Source organism: Trachemys scripta, chromosome 18 (genome assembly GCF_013100865.1).
Source record: "Trachemys scripta elegans isolate TJP31775 chromosome 18, CAS_Tse_1.0, whole genome shotgun sequence".
Classification (NCBI taxonomy): Eukaryota; Metazoa; Chordata; order Testudines; family Emydidae; genus Trachemys; species Trachemys scripta.
The window spans coordinates 23,343,224-23,360,806 of NC_048315.1; the positions used below are offsets into that span (position 1 = coordinate 23,343,224).

Consider the following 17,583-nt stretch of genomic DNA (forward strand, 5'->3'; position numbering starts at 1 on the left):
ATGAAGATGAAGCCAAATAACAAGGTTAATGGTCACAGGTGTATAGGTTGTGTGCTCTTGTTAACCTACATATGCTAATCCTTTTCTGTGCGTGCATTGTGTGCACCCTGCAGTACCATTACCGTCTGCCTACAGCCTGCTTTCTTTTCTCTTTGCTATAGGTGAGTCTGGAGGAAGATAGAGAGAGGGAGAAAACAGTCTGGATTTGAATTGAGAGCTCTGGACCCAAGCCTTGTGATGATGGTGAGTACTTTCTCTAGTCTCTCTGCCTTTTGTTCATCTCTCTCTACTTTCTTCAGAGCTTTACCCTCTCTCCCTGCAGTAACTGGAAACTCCAGAGTCCATGCACCTACCCTGCATCTTAGACACAGCCTGTGTGGTTGCATCTGAGATGTTCCAAGCTGTGGCAATAGCATCTGAAGTAGGAACCAAACTGCTGGGAAATGGAGAATGAATTAAGTAGAAGAAAGGGATCAGAACAAGTAGGTGCCATCAAGCAATGGCACACAAGTGAGAAGATAGTGTTGTCTGGCAGCAGTTGTGTGCTAGCCCAGGCCTCTGGGCACTAGAATTTTCCCACTTTCAACACTGGAGGGCCCTGGGATCCAAGAATTATGCAAAAGGCCCCTTGGCTCTCATTACAGACCTGGGAGTGGATGCTTAGGTTGCTTTGAGGAGTGATGATGTGACTGCAGAAAAGGTAAAAGTTGGTTTCCTCATCATCTGAGATTATATCATGGTGGGAGGACTTCCCTGGCCATATGATTCCAGGTAGAAGAAGGATGTTAGCCCTAACAAATAAAAGGGGAGTTGATTAGATTTTTCAGTTCAAAAAGAAAAAAAAAAAAAAATGAGCATCCAAACTCTAAACCCAGACTGTAGGGAAGCTTATGTGCAAAGAGAGGGGTGTGTGTGTGTGTGCACCCCCATCTGTGAGAGAGGCTGGACATGTATCGGAGCAGAAGTGTCTGTAGGGAGTCTGCGTCTGACAGCTCGGTGGGTATGTCTACACAGCCTGCAACAGCGAGCCTCCAAGCCTTGGTCGAAAGACTTGGGATTGCGCGGCTCACGCGAGTGCCCTAAAACAAGCCGTGTAGTCGGTGCTTTGAAGTTGTGGCTCGGCTGGAACTTGGGCTTTGTAGCCTAGGGAGAGAGGTGGCTTCTGAGCCCAAGCTGCAGCACAAAGCACTGTCGTACAGCTACTTTCAGAGAGCGAATGTGAGCCCTGCTAGCCTACGTCTGTCAGCCTGGTCTGGGAGGTTTCTCGCCATGGGCGGATAGCCATACTCTGTGTGTGAGACAGCATATTGATTTTAAAGGACAATATCATTCCAGGTGAACTGGATCCGTTTTTGGTCCATGACAAAAATAATTATTCAAGGGCAGATGGTGAGATTGATTTTAGGAGAGTATATGGTACAGCACCTCTTGGAAACCTCACTGATTCGTTTGCTTGGAAATTTGCACCATTGCATGTGTTGCAAACTGACTCATGGACGTAAACAATGTATCGAGCAACAATGCATCGAGTTGGAGGAAGTGTCCTCTGGGTACCGTGGCGGTTGGTGTTCAGTCTAGTCTGGTTAAAATCTTCATGAAAAGAAATATGTAGTTTTAATTCCAGCAGTTTAGGGTGTGGTTGCGGATCTCTTGCTCAAGCTGGTGAGCCGTTACTCACAGGAGTTGCCCCACTGAAGTCAATGGGATTGCTTGTCTGAGTAACTGCTCAAAACTATGAATAAGGCTGTTCAGTCTGGCCCTTCTCTAGGTAAGGAACTGTTTAGTAGGAGTAACGTTTTCAAAAGTGACTTCGATACTAAGGCGTCTAAGTCCCATTGACTTTCAATGAGACTCCAATGTTGCTTTTGAAAATATTACTCTAGATCAGGGGTTCTCAAACTGGGGGTTGGGATCCCTCAGGGGGTCGTGAGGTTATTACGACAGCTTCCACCCCAAACCCCGCTTTGCCTCCAGCATTTATAATGGTGTTAAATATATTAAAACGTGTTTTTCATTGATAAGGGGGGTCGCACTTAGAGGCTTGCTGTGAAAGGGGTCCCAGTACAAACGTTTGAGAACCGCTGGTCTAGGTAGGGATTCTAACAGTGGAACCCGAATTTTCTGCTGTAGTTAAAATAGAAAAATGATTTCTTTTGTTGCTCCCAGTTTTCACATGATCATAACGAAGTTTGGTATGTAACCTATTATTTAAATCAGATTCTGTACCAGATAATTGGAGGATAGCTAATATGTCATCAATTTTTAAAACAGGCTCCAGAGGCGATGCCGGCAATTACAGGCTAGTAAGCCTAACTTCAGTACCAGGCAAATTGGTTGAAACCAGAGTAAAGAACAGCATTGTCAGACACAGGAGCGGTGCCAGGGTTTTTGCCGCCCTAGGCACAGCGCTCCTCCTCTGAGCATTTGGCAGCGGGGGTCCTTCCACTCCGTGTCTTCAGGGCACTTCAACGGCAGGTCCCGGAGCGAGTGAAGGACCCACAGCCGAATTTTCACCGAAGACCCGGAGCGGAAGGACCCCTTGCTGCCGAGGGTGGCAAAATGCTGCCACCCTAGGCAACCGCTGGCCCTGGTCAGACATATAGATGAACACAATTTGTTAGGGAAGAGTCAACATAGCTTTTGTAAAGGGAAATCATGCACCACCAGTCTATTGGAATTCTTTGGGGTGGGGTCAACATATATGTGGACAAGGGTGATCCAGTCGATAAAGTGTACTTTAGACTTTCAGAAAGCCTTCAACAAGGTCCTTCACCAAAGGCTCTTAAGCAAAGTAAGCTGTCATGGGTTAAGAGGGAAGGTCCTCTCATGGATTAGTAACTGGTTATCAGACAGGAAACAAAGGGTAGGAATAAATGGAGAGAGGTAAATAGTGGTGTCCCCCAGGGGTCTGTCAGTGCTGTTCAACATATTCATAAATTATCTGGAAAAAGGGGTAAATAGTGAGATGGCAAAATTTGCAGATGATACAGAACTACTCAAGATAGTTAAGTCCAAAGCAGACTGCCAAGTATTACGAAGGGACTTCATTAAACAGGGTGACTGGGCAACAAAATGGCACATGAAATTCAGTGTTGATAAATGCAAAGTAATGCACATTGGAAAACATAATCCCAACTATATTTACAACTATATTTACTAAATGAGCTGTTACTACTCAAGAAAGAGATCTTGGAGTCACTGTGGATAGTACTCTGAAAACAGGCACTCAATGTGCAGTGGCAGTCAAGAAAGCTAACAAAGTTAGGAATCATTAGGAAAGAGATAAATAAGACAGAAAATATCATAATGCCTCTATATAAAACAGGGGTTCTCAAATTGAGGGTCACAAAGTTATTACATGGGGGGTCACGAGCTGTCAGCCTCCACCCCCCAAATCCTGCTTTGCCTCCAGCGTTTATAACGGTGTTAAATACAAAAAAAGTGTTTTTAATTTATAAGGGGGGGGAGGGGTCGCACTCATAGGTTTGCTGTGTGAAAGAGGTCACCAATACAAAAGTTTGAGAAACACAGATCTAAATCCATAATATGCCCACACCTTGAATACTGTGTGCAGTTTTGGTCACCCTTGCTGAAGAAAGATATTGGAAAAGATACACAAAAGGTCAACAAGAATGCTTAGGGGTATGGAACAGCTTCCAGACAAGGTGAAATTAAAAAGACTGGGACTTTGAAGCTTGGAAAAGACATCACTGAATGGGGATATGATAGAGGTCTATAAAATCGTGAGAGAAAGTGAATAAGGAAGTGTTGTCTACCCCTTCACATAAGAACCAGGGGTCACCCAATGAAACTAATAGGCAGCAGGTTTAAAACAAAAGGAAGCACTTCTTCACACAACACACAGTCAACCTGTGGAATTCATTGCTGGGGATGTTGTGAAGACCAAAAGTAATACTGGATTCAAAATAGAATTAGATAAGTTCCTGGAGGATAAGTCCATCAATGACTATTAGCTAAGCTGATCAGAGATTCATCTCTATTCTCTGAGAGTGTGTAGCCTCTGTTTGCCAGAAGCTGGGAATGGACGACAGGCGATGGATCACTTGATGATTCCCTGTTCTGTTCATTCCCTCTGAAGCATCTGGCATTGGCCACTGTTGGAAGACAGGATACTGGGCTAGATGGTCCTTATGTTTTCCAAGACCTGTAGCTTTTGTGCTGAAATGTTTGGTCTCAATCTGGCTTTTGATAGTCTAATTTATTTTGCTTTGGTTTATTTTAAGAAGGTTTGCACCAAATCCCCTCAGTCATTTTCAAAGTATCAGATACTTTTCCTGCATAAGAAAATTGGACACCATTATTTTGAGGAGTTAGTTACAAAATGACTGAACTTTTGACATTTCAAAAAGCTTTTTTAAAATCAAGGTTAACATTTGAACATATGGCTCGGTGCCCACACCATAGGGAACGTTGTCAGTCACATGTAAGGTGTTCATGGAACTGTGGATATGTGGGCACCTATAGCTATTTAATGCAGTAGCAAATTGCTCTTTAATGCAGTTGACAAGTTGTGCTGGTAAACGCCACAAGCTGTAAGGCTCCAGAGCACTGCCACTGATTGACTCTGGTGACGAATCCAGCAGAGTTTGTTAATCGGAAGCTGAATAGCCTTTCTAGCAAGGTGATGAGCTTTACAGGTAGACCTTGTTAGAAGTAAAACCCAAGTAACTGTAGACCTACGAGCTTATGAACTTTGTTAGCAAAACCTGTGGCAGTGAGTTCTGAATAACACCAGATATTTCTACTCCTTCTTTAATAATCTTTTTAGAAAAATCTGCAAAAATTGCAGTGCGAAGATTCCACAATTGCAAGAAATCAGGAAATGTAAAATTACATTTCCAGCAAATTGCACTTGACATATGTAGTATTGTTTTTCCTATTTTTCTTATTATACATGTGTCTTAATCTATTATCCTCTGTCCTTAAGTATGAACTACAAAACATAAATATAAAATGCTACATTAATGCAAGAGTGAGCTGTCTTGTTGGGTTGAACACTATTCAGAGTTATACTCACAAGAAACATTACCAGCGAATCACTGGACCAAATACCATCTCTACAGGTCATGCCAGAGCTAGATATGGAGCCCACTGTAGAAGAACTAAGCAGGGCCATTGATTTGCTATCAAGTAGCAAGGCTCCTGGAAAAGATAGCATCCCAGCGGAAATCCTCAAGTGCGGGAAGACAGCCTATTACCATATCTTCATCAGCTGCTACTTAAATGCTGGAAAGACGCTGAGGTACCACAAGAGATGCGCAATGCAAACATCATCACTTTGTATAAAAATAAAGGTGAAAAGGGCCACTGCAACAGCTACAGTTCATGTCTACCCTGTGATTCAGGGCTGGAAGATCAACTATAGACATGAGATTTTCTCTGCTTCAACTCCAAGAAAACTGCAGAGAGCAAAACCGACTATTGTACATCACCTTTGTGGACCTACCCAAAGCATTTGACACAGTCAGCAGAGCAGGTCTATTTGCAATACTAGAAAAGATAGGTTGCCCACCAACCCTGTTGAGTCTTATATGTTCATTCCACAACAACATGAGAGCAACTGTCCAGTTTGACGGGTCCACTTTGGACAGCTTTGAGATGAAAAGCAGAGTGAAGCAAGGATGTGTTCTTGCCCCTACACTTTTGGAATCTTCTTCTCGGTACTCTTGAACTCTGCGTTTAAGGACATGCAAGATGGAGCAGTATTAGATGGGAAACTCTTCAACCTGTCTGACTTAAGTCAAAGATCAAAGTCAAAAAGGTGCTCATCAGGGAACTTCTATTCGCTGCTGCCCTCATAGCCCACGATGAAGATCTACTATAAGAACTCATGGACGACCTTTCAGTGCCTGTCAGGCATTTGCTCTCACCATCAGCATCAAGAAAACAGTTGTATTAGGACAAGGGGGTTTCACAAGATCCCTCAATTAGCTTAAATGCAAACCAGCTAGAAGTAGTTCAAACGTGCAGTTCTTCTTCGAGTGCTCATGGGCATTCCACTGTAGGTGTGTGTGCTCGCCACGTGCATTGGTGCTGGAAGATTTTCCCTTAGCAGTACCCATAGGGAAGTGCCCCAGCAACCCCTGGAGTGGTGCCTCCATGGCACGGTATAAGGGGCACTGTGCGCTCCCCCCACCCTCAGTTCCTTCTTGCTGCCAGTGAAGGTGCTTCAGAACTGCTCTGCTCCAGCTCTGCTGTAGCTTCCCTCTTTGGACTTCATTTAGTTCGTAGTTAGTACCTGTAGTTATCACCCCCCAGAAAAGTTTAGGTAGATTAGTTAAGTGCGCCCAGGTCAGGGCATGCCCCGTGCCCCGGGCTTTAAGTCGTGTGACACTTGCAAACGGCCTATGCCCGTGAGTGACCCACATACGGACTGTTTACGCTGTCTGGGGGAAACCCATCCCAGCGATCCTTCAAGCCTCGGACCAAGAAGGAGCGGGACATATGACTGTGAGCCATCACCACGCACCATGGCATCGGTGCGCGGCGACCCAACGGTGTCCTCCACCAGTCGGCACTGCTCCCCGTCCACGGGACACTCTCTAAAAAGGAGAAGAAGAGGTCTTATCCGCCAATGCACTGGAGCAAAGCTGGGGGAGAGACTAGACCCACGTTGGGCAGCTCTCAATCACCATCAGCCTCGCGGCCTCCGACTCAAGTCGAGCGGAGTAGCCCGGCCCAATCTGACCTGGCCTCCCTAGACGCCAGTGGCCACATTCGGGTGCCCTCCATGCCGGAGGCCCTGCAGGCAGCTCGAGATGTTACGTCTCTACCGGTACTGGTCGCATTGACGTCAGCAGCTCCCCGGTCCAGAGGCAAGCCACCACTTGATCCCCCACAGTCGCCGCCTGGATGGTACCACTCACAGTCGAGGAAAGTTTCCCGACGTCGTTCTCTGCACAGTGACCATCCCGTGCGCAGCCCGCACCTGTCTCCGTTGACCCCCACCAGATTGTCTGGCTCGGTGCCAGACAGCAGGGGTTCCAGGCACCGCTCCACCTCGAGGGAATGTAGACCTCACTATGAGAGCGTGCCCCTCCAAGACCAGGACAGACAGCACCGGAGGTTGTTATCTCCGAGAAGCTATCGTAGCCCCTCACGGTATGGACATCGACGCCGCTCCTGCTCTTCGTGCCATTCAAGGTCCCCGCCACGGCACTGCTCCCGCAGCCCCAGGCATTGATAGCCGGTACCCCACCATCACGGATCCGCCCATCGGAGCCATTCACAGAGCAGCCTCTACAGACGGTACTCCCACTCCTCCATGCCGGGATCAGAGTCTCGGGTTCGGCACAGCTCACGTCGCCTCACTCGTCTCTGTCCCGGGATGGTGGTAGATTGTATGCCAGCCTGGCCTCCCTTCCAAGTCGACAGTCGGTGGGCCAGGCAAGTCAGGTGGGGCAGTCCGCTTTGACGGTGCCACAGCAGGTGCAGTGGCACCGGGCACCCTGGCCAGCACCATGGTACAAATGAGACTAAATTGGGAGGAATTTCAAACAGCAGTGAGGAAAGAAAAATACAAACGGATGTGGAGGAAGTAGGAATGTGGCCACAAAGTAACAAAATGAGATTGGAAAAAACCTTTCTGAGGGAAAATAATCCAAATCATACAAAATCAATGGGAGGGAAGTAAGCTAGAAAGCAGTAATGCTGAAAGAAACCAGCTGTAGAGGTATTGGGGATAGTAAATCAGATAGGAGTTTGAATGTAACAAATCCTGCAGAGTGATCATGTCTCAGAGCAGGTAGACAGCGAATCCCTCTTTGCATGGTTCTAATGAGACTGGACCAGGAGCATTATATTCAATTATATTCAGTTTTGTGCTCAGTTTTACTAGAAGGGGATCAACATGAGGAGGGGAGCTCAGAGAGGAGCAGCAAAAATGATCAAAGGGCTGGAGGGTTTTAATCTCTTTCAAATTCAAAGTGCTAACTAGGTCTGTTTTAACCAAACAACCATTAGGAAGTAGGACACAAGTTTACAAATATCTAAAGTCTGTGAAAAGGGAGAGAGAATTATTTAGTCCAACACAGGGAGTAATGGGATGAAATTAAGAAAGGAACAGTTTAGGTAGAACATCAGGAAAACTTTCCTACCCCCGAGATCAAAGAAATGGCAGAATCTCCCAAGGGAATTGGAGGAAGCCCCCCTGCTTGGTCTCTTAAACCCTGAAATGGAAGTGATAATAGTGGCTCAATCCTGCAGCCTGTACACTCGCAAAATCGGCAATGATTTCAGTGCCGTGCAGGTTCAGGCGCTTGGAGAGCGTACATGGAGCATGCTCCTGCATTGGCCCTGAGACACAGAACGATCTAAGAAGTCTGCTGCCTCTAATCTCTCTGATTATGGAGCTGCATTAGCTAGTGGCTCTATTAGTCATGCATGCAACCATTGTCCTATTATAAACCCTATATTGTGCTCCGCTGTAACGTTACCAAGCACCCTACCCTGGTCTGAAAACCGGTGCACTTTGTGAGGCCAGAGGAGAATTTCTTGCCAAGCTTGAAGAAAATGAACCTAGCCATTTTGGAGCTAGAGAAGTAAAAATACACCTTTTGTTAGAAACTCATAAATATTTTACACTTTTCTGTACCCCTTACTGGGAAACAGCCTGGTTTCAAGGCTGCAAACTCTAAAGACCCAACATGCTTTGTAAACTAGGGCAGAGATGAGATTGAGGCAAAAATATATCAGCTTGAATAAATATGCACCATTTTCTCAAAGTTACTAATTGATTCTGTGTGAAGAGAAGCTTTTCCTGCTGGAATGCGTGGCATGAGTGAATGTTCTCAATGTCCTGGGGCAGTGCTCAACATAGTCACTATTTGGTCAGGGGGTTGGAGAGAATCTTGGTTCCTTTCTCCGATGCTCATACAGCATTATTGTTATACACCATTGTTAGGAGGGGCACCACTCTGGATGGCATCCCACGTGGCTTGGAGATGCTGCAGGGAGCATGCAAAGGCTTGAGACATTGTCTGGGCGACTTGTGTTTTATTTGTTTTCAGTAACTCCTGAAAAACCTGCTTTTCATAAAACTTCCCTGACCCAAAGCATCCAGTAAGCAAATTTCATATAGTCATTGAAAAGCCTGACTGAGCCTAAAGGCTGGTAATGTGACCTAGAGCCTGCCAAGCATGGGCCTTTTTGGCCAGTTGTGGGGAACACCCAGAGAGATGCAGTGTCCCCAGGCCTGGAGACCATATGTCCTGCTTTTAATAGGATAGTCTTGGTTTCATATGATGTTCTGGTGTCCTGAGAACTTTTTGTGGGACACCTGACATGGCCTGTTCTTTCCTTTCATCAGTCAAAATGTTTGTTTTTTTTCTAACTACAGAAAGTGGTAGAATTAGAATAATAGAATATCAGGGTTGGAAGGGACCTCAGGAGGTCATCTAGTCCAACCCCCCGCTGAAAGCAGGACCAATCCCCAACTAAATCATCCCAGCCAGGGCTCTGTCAAGCCTGACCTTAAAAACCTCTAAGGAAGGAGATTCCACCACCTCCCTAGGGAACCCATTCCAGTGCTTCACCACCCTCCTAGTGAAAAAGTTTTTCCTAATATCCAACCTAAACCTCCCCACTGCAACTTGAGAACATTACTCCTTGTTCTGTCATCTGGTACCACTGAGAACAGTCTAGATCCATCCTCTTTGGAACCCCCTTTCAGGTAGTTGAAAGCAGCTATCAAATCCCCCCTCGTTCTTCTCTTCTGCAGACTAAACAATCCCAGTTCCCCCAGCCTCTCCTCATAAGTCATGTGCTCCAGCCCCCTAATCATGTTTGTTGCCCTCCACTGGACTTTTTCCCAATTTTTCCACATCCTCCTTGTAGTGCGGGGCCCAAAACTGGACACAGTACTCCAGATGAGGCCCCATCCCAATGTCGAATAGAGGGGAATGACACGTCTTTCGATCTGCTGGCAGTGCTCCTACTTATACAGCCCAAAATGCCGTTAGCCTTCTTGGCAACAAGTGCACACTGTCAACTCATATCCAGCTTCTCGTCTACTGTAACCCCTAGGTCCTTTTCTGCAGAACTGCTGCCCAGCCACTCAGTCCCTAGTCTGTAGCAGTGCATGGGATTCTTCTGTCCTAAATGCAGGATTCTGCACTTGTCCTGTTGACCCTCATCAGATTTCTTTTGGCCCAATCCTCTAATTTATCTAGGTCCCTCTGTATCCTGTTCCTACCCTCCAGCATATCTACCCTCCTCCCAGTTTAGTGTCCTCTGCAAACTTGCTGAGGGTGCAGTCCACGCCATCCTCCAGATCATTAATAAAGATATTGAACAAAACCGGCCCCAGTACCGACCCTTGGGGCACTCCGCTTGATACTGGCTGCCAACTAGACACGGAGCCATTGATCACTACCCGTTGAGCGACATATTACAGGAAAAAGTCCAGTGGCACCAAGCGTTCATGGTGCTGACCAGGATCTGCAGTGAACGAGTACAGTCACTACCAAAGCTGTGCTGCTGCTCAGAGGAAATGTTAGGGATGTGTTCAGTCTTTCATGGTAAACTCATTCAGACACCCTTCCTCCGAGAGAGACGTACGCCTGCCTCGCTTGAGCCAGAAGCGGGCAGGAGTGACAGTCAGTGGTCACTTGTCATCCCTGGGGACATTTCAGATCCCTAAATGAAGTGACCAAATAACTCTGTGATTTTTATTTTTTTTATTTTTTTATTTTTTTTAATTTTAAGATATGGTTAACTTACTCCAACCTCGACCGGTGGGGTCGGGCATAGGAAAGGAGACACTTTCAGAAATTGCCGAGCCTGAAATTTGTTTAAGGCCAGGTCTACACTACCACTTACTTTGGTATAACTGACGTCACTCAGGGGTGTGAATAAGCCTCCTTCTCCCCCTCCCCCCCGAGCAACCTAAGTTAAATGGACCTAAGTTCCGGTGTGCACAGAGCTATGTCGGCAAGAGCGCTTCTCCCGCCGACACAGCTACCGCCTCTCACAGAGGCGGGTTTATTATGCCGATGGAAGAGCTCTCTCCTGTCGGCACAGAGCGGCTACACCACATGCAGCATAGTGATCAGTTCCGGTCTGTGGGTCAGGTGTAAAAGGTCACTGACATGAGGTTCATTTTGCAGTCGTGTCTGATTGCAGAATGTGACTGTTTAACTACTCAAGTTAAATGTCCCATTGAGAGACAATTAAAGTAAATACCTTTTGTGAAACCTCCCATCCTCTGTTAACTTCATATCTGTGCCCCTTGCCCATGGCCAGCCATCCCCCTCCATCCCTCAAACACCCCTTTGTGTGCCCCCCAGCCGTGGCCAGTCATGCCCCTACATTGCCACATTTCTGTGAATTTCTCCTGTTCTCTTTCCCCACACCCACAGTGGAGTCCTTTCCCCATAACTCTTTTCTCCTCTCCATCCTTTCCCTTCCAGTACTTTCCTTCCCCAGCCCCCAAGGGAGAGTCTTTTCTCCCTGTCTCTGGCTGCGTCTCCCTCCTTGGCCCTCTGAGCTGTGGCTGACAGGCACTGGTGGGCCAATGCTTTGGGAAGTTGCAATGAGGGGAGCTGCATACTGGAAGCTGGATCTAACTTTCAATGTGTACATTTAACACCCTGACACTAAACAAAGGGCAGTAGTAAGCAGCGTTGACTGGAGTTGTGGGAGGCATGTGGATAAGGGCATTGTAATGTTCCACCACGCTTTACGCCCTCCAGGCATGATGGTGGGGAGAATGCTCCTTGACACTGCCAACCAAGGACGGTCATGACTTGATAGCATTTAGAAAACATCTCCAGTAAGCTAGGCAGGCAAGGCTCCTGGAGACTCGTGTTCAGGAGTCTCTGTTCCCCATGACCTATTCAGGGAAGTTGTGCTCTGTATGTAACATTCTCGTTTCCATGCTAATTATTCTGAGAGCACTGGCTGTGTCCTTCTTGGTTAATTATATGGAACCATAGCACTATTTCACTTGTGGGAAAGCTGCACTTGTGTTTCCACCTTGAAAACAGAGAGAAGCCTGCAAAGTTTGGAGCTAAAATTTCCCAAAATTCTGCTGTGGGTTTAGCTTCAGGTCTGTCTCCAGCTGGGGGCAGGCTGAGCTGTTCTGCAGGAGTTTTGTTTTAAGACATGTGTACACACTTATTTTTAAAAGACCAAACTTCATTAACTAAAGATTTCTAAATGGGCCGCCGTCTCAAAGTGCAGAACAAGCACAGGAGCTTAGCGGGCAGATGGTCAGGTCCGATTGTTCAGCTCTTTTAAAGCTGATATTAAAGTATGGAAATTCAAAGCGAAGTCTTGATGAACAACCTTAACTCTGCCCTTGTATCAGCACCCAGTTCTGTAGGTACAAATCTAGAGAGAAGGTTCCATAACACTTTTACTGGCGAATAATCACCAGGATAAATCATTTGTTACACACTTTCCTGCTGTATTTGTCAAACAGAAACACCCAGCTAATCCACTGTCCCCATTTGCCGCCCCCTCTCCCCCCCCACCCCCGAGCTCCTCTACAGGTAAATGACAGAAGTTCTCCCTTGTTCATTGTTTAAATATGAACTAGAAACCCACAATTTATATAGAGAGTGTGTGTGTGACCGCTTCTTTCCATTGTAAAAGAGTCCTGTGACCTCTTCTTTGAAAAGCATTAGCATCTTTGTTGTTTGCAGCAGACCTTTGCTAGTCAACAGGAAGAAACCCCTCTTGAGGTGACGGTAGAGGCAATGCTCAGGGGCGCAACGCTGGCCTGTGAGAGCGAAGAGGCTTGTCTGCACTGGAGAGATTTTCTGAACATTTCCCACTGTTGCTATTGCTTCAATAGCAACGGGGGGGTGGGAGGGGCAGCTGCATTGGGGTTGGCAGCACTAGGAGCCCTGGCATAGGTGAGGCTCCGATAGCCATTTTAAACAGTCAGTTTAAAACTGTTCAGACAGGCTGATGGATACAGCGTGAAAAGTGCTGGCAGCCACGGGAGCCTTGTCTGCACTAGGGCTTCCAGCTGTGCTAACACCAGGGCAGTTGTCCTCGGGCTAGCTACATTTTGACCCTAGTGTAGATAAGGCCAATGGGGCAGTGCCCCCTAAGTGCTCTGTGCTCTGCCTGGGCAGGGCAGTGGACACAGAGGGTGTGTACTTGTGGAAGCTGTAGGGTGGGAGAGGACAGCCCCTTTGTCCCCTCCGCCTGATCAGGCAGAGTTTATCTGCTGGGTGGGGAGGGCCGTGAGCACTGGTGAGTTGCAGTTCAGGGAGGTTTGGGACCCAGTTGCTGTGGGTCTGTGGAACTGAGTATCCCCAAGCAGCAAGCTTGGAGCTGGAGCCAGGCCCTGGGGTCCCTCGTGGGGGAGGAGGGGCTCAGGGTGAGCGCACAAAGCGAGCTGCTTGCTATTGTTCCTGCACATTCCTGCACATGCTGGCTGTGTGGCAGGTGCCTCTGGGCTGTGCTGCAGGCCGGGACTGCATTTCCCAGCAGGCTCCTCTCACTCCGCTTGCAGCTCAGTTTGAAGGGGGGATGTGTCAGCAGAATCCCGGCTCTGCGTGTGAGGGTGGCGAGGGGGTGAATCCTTCTGGCCGGCTTGCTGGTGTCTCCATTTTCCATGCAGTCTGTCAAGGAGGCACTCAGATGGCAGGGCCTGCTCTGCTTCCTTAGGAGGTAGGTGGAGTCTCTCCACCCTCCCTCCCTCCCCCACCTCCATTGTCAGCAGGCACAGCTGCTGTAGTCGCTTGCAGCAGGGATGCGCCTGCCCTCCTGTGAGGGATGGGAAGGCTGCACTAATCGGGTGTGATTGTGTGAGAGTCGCTGCCGGCAGCAGCAAAGGACCAGAGAAGGGCGATGCTGCTTGTGTGTGCCCAGCCCAGCCGTCACCTCTGGAAATGAACATGAGTCTGCCGGGCCGCAGTTCCTGCTCCATGCTCAACTGCTTTGTAAGTGCCTTCTCTTCTCCTCCCTGTTGTCTGTTAAGTGTCTGCATGCAGGGCTGCAGGCCAGGTTTCCTCTCCAGCGCCTGTCCTGAGGCAGGGAAGGGGCAGCCGTCCCAGACGCAGCCTGTCCTTGAGTTGGGCGTCCTGCAGATCCTCGCTCCCCTGCCTGGGCTCGACATGCTGCTCTCTTCTGCCCCAGCTGCTTTTTCTTGGGGGAAGGAATCTTCCATCCCACTGATTCCACGGGCTCCTGGGAGAAGCCCTGGACCCTACTAGTCCTGCAGCGATTGCCTGCAGTTTCCCGAGGCCACAGCTCGAACTAGCCCATAGCTGTGAGTCGGCCAGCGAGGCCAGACTGAGTGTGCTGTGCTGCGCAGACTCCTAGCCAGCCCCTGTCTGCAGCTGGAAAATTACAGTATGACAACAGCAGGCACCTGGGGGGAATCCCTGAGTACCCCCCCTGCCTGATGCTGCCTGGGAAGGGGACAAATAGGGAGGCGATCCCAGAGCTCCCACCCTATTGACATGCTGAGAAGGAAATGAGGAGACACGGCTGGCTGAAGTTCTGTTTAGTTCTGTTCCAGGGGCTGCTCCCACCCCTTCCCCGGCATTACTTAGTGGGTGGCATAGTGATGTCTGGTGTGGCAGTCCAGGTACCCACTTCTGGGGGATGGCACACTGCAGCCACCTGGCCATAGGCCTTGCTCACTGTCTGTCCCCTGGAGTGACACCGCTACTGCCTTGCCTTTGTGCTTTCCTGCTTCATCACTACTTGGCTAGCAGCGAGTGAAGCTGGGTGGGAGCTGACTGGTGGCTTGCAGGGCTCTTGCTCCAAGCCATTTCTGTTCCCCTGGAGACTCTCCAGGGAGCCTTCCCCCTTCATTACTGGTGACCAGTAGGGGCAGAAGCCTGTGGAAGTCTCCCTGTTATCTACATACAGGCACCTGCAACGTGGCCAGTCACTAGGGAATTACAGTGAGTTGGCTTCCAGCTGGGAGTGATGCCGTGTTTTTATAGTGACTGAAAGGGAAGTTTCATAGACTTTAAGACCAGAGGGGGCAAGTGGATCATCTGGTAGGCCATGAAGTTTCATCCAGTGACCTCTGTATGGAGCCCAAAGTCTTAAAATAGACCAAAGCATTTCAGTCACCAGGAGATTAAACTGTGCGTACAGGCGGAGAACAGGAGAGACTGAGTTGCTACTGATGGCCACAACCCCTGCAATGACAGGGAGCTGATTAGGTGAGATGTGCGCAGCTGGTCCCAGAAGGTGAGCCAGACCCCAAGCTGCAGTGGAAGGTGATAAAAACCTCAAGATCCCTGCTAATCTGTTGTGGGAGGTGAGGGGGAATTCCTTTCCAACCCCAAGTCTGGCGATCAGTTGGACTCTGAGCATGTGACCAAGACACACTAGCCTGGCAGCTAGAAAGGATTCCCTGTGTCACCTCAGATCACTGGTCCAGCCTGCCTGGGGTCCCATCTCCAGCTGGTGGAGAATCACTGATGCTTCAAAGGAAGGCAAAAAAAATCCCAGATATGTGTAGCCAATTGTGCATTGGGAAAACAATGCCTTCCTGATCCCTACAGGCAACTGGCTGGCTGAAACCTTGAAGCATGACACTGGATTAGTCATTATCTTAATGCAGAGCTACAGTGTTATGAGCATATTGAGGGCAATGCAGGCAATCCCATTCGCCCCAAGGCCCAGGAAGGAATGGGATGAGCCGGGGGACCCACAGATCCATACATTGCAAGGCCAGAAGGGGCCACCAGAACTGCTCAGCCCAACCCCTATGCAAACAGGCTGCAGAACTTCTTGAAGCTGGATTAAAGCATCTCCTGTAAGTGATGGGAAGAAGGTGGCTCTCAGAACTGGTTTCATACCTATACTGAGCCAGCACCTTAATAGAGCCCCTTGTGCGGTGGGCTGCAGCTTGCTTCACATCCCTATTGTGCTACCCAGATGCTAGTGGAGCTCCTTGCTACCTTTATGGCTAGCAGTTCTGGGCCTTAGTGAATGCCAAGGTGGAGGTCTGATGACCCTACGGCCACAGATTATCTAGACATAAACTAGAACAAGTACTATTCACTCCATGCCAGGTGGGTGTGTCTGTCGGCTGCCCTCGGGAGAACCCCAAGGCCTGTGTGTGAGCTGATAGCACACTGCTCTGGCACCAGAGTGTGTGCTTTGTGCGTATAGGAGGGTGACCAGAGAGCAAGTGTGAAAAATCTGGTGTGGGATAATAGGCACCTATATGAGACAAAGCCCCAAATATCGGGACTGTCCCTATAAAATCAGGACATCTGGTTACCCTAGCACACATGGATGTGTGAGGTGCTAGCTGGTGCACGGTGCCCCGCGGGGGGGAGGTGTGTGAAGTGTTAGCCCGATGTTCTGTGCATTGTGGAGTGTGTGGGAGGGCACGCTCTGGTTGCGGGGAAGAGAGTAGTATTAGGCCCATGGTGTGTGTTTGTGTGAGGTGCTGGGCCTGCACTCTGTGCTACACGAGATACTCCTGGGGCAATTCTGCGCCAAAAAATTAAAAATCTGCACATTTTATTTGTCAAAGTAACACTACATAATCACACCAGTTTCAATTATTTTGATAATTTATTTCAAAATACCTGTCAGCAAGTATGTCCGTAACAATGGAGACACACACAAAAGTTCCACCAGGAGTAAAGAGTTAAAGAAACCCCTATGACAGCCCAGTTCCTGTTTCTCTGATCCTGTTTCTCCCTACCTCTCTGCACCCTGCTCAGCTGGGGGACCAGACACCCACAGCCCCTCCCCCCAGAGCCCAGCTGCCGGTCCCTCTCAGACAGATACCCACACTCTCCCCCAGAGTCCAGCTGCAGCCCTCCCCCACCAGCCCAGACACCCACTGCCATACCTCCCAGAGCCCAGGGATCCAGTGGGAGAAGCCACCTGATGCTCGGTCCCAAACTTGTGTGGAGTTTCCCACGCACTGCCATCTCCTTCCCTCAGGGCATGCTGGGAACGGCAGCTGCCAGGAACCCTCGAGCTCTCTCCCACTCCCCCTGGCAGTGTCTTCTATGTGTGAGCTGGGCTTTTCTGGCTCCCGTGGCCCCCTAGTGGTGGCCAGCAGCACTGCAGCCCATTTCTGTGGGAGAAAGGAAATTCTGTGCCAAAAACTTCAATTTCTGCAAAATTTGGCATTGCGCAGTAGCGCAAAATTCCCCATGAGTAACAAGGGTGAGTCCATGTGCACTTTGCCTCTGAGTTTTATATTCAACACTAAAAAGCAACAGAGGGTCCTGTGGCACCTTTAAGACTAACAGAAGTATTGGGAGCATAAGCTTTCGTGGGTAAGAACCTCACTTCTTCAGACGCAAGTAATGGAAATTTCCAGAGGCAGGTATAAATCAGTATGGAGATAACGAGGTTAGTTCAATCAGGGAGGGTGAGGTGCTCTGCTAGCAGTTGAGGTGTGAACACCAAGGGAGGAGAAACTGCTTCTGTAGTTGGATAGCCATTCACAGTCTTTGTTTAATCCTGATCTGATGGTGTCAAATTTGCAAATGAACTGGAGCTCAGCAGTTTCTCTTTGGAGTCTGGTCCTGAAGTTTTTTTTCTGTAAGATGGCTACCTTTACATCTGCTATTGTGTGGCCAGGGAGGTTGAAGTGTTCTCCTACAGGTTTTTGTA

General features: G+C 48.5%; 1 protein-coding gene across 1 annotated transcript in view; it reads left to right on the forward strand.

The window, feature by feature from the left end:
• Nucleotides 1-17,583, forward strand: part of MTMR4 (myotubularin related protein 4) — a gene marked incomplete in the record, with an annotated part of 110,548 nt that overhangs the window by 40,380 nt on the left and 52,585 nt on the right. Inside the window, 1 exon segment of the mRNA XM_034752345.1 lies at nucleotides 162-243. Within this exon segment, the coding sequence (XP_034608236.1) occupies nucleotides 238-243 (6 nt within the window).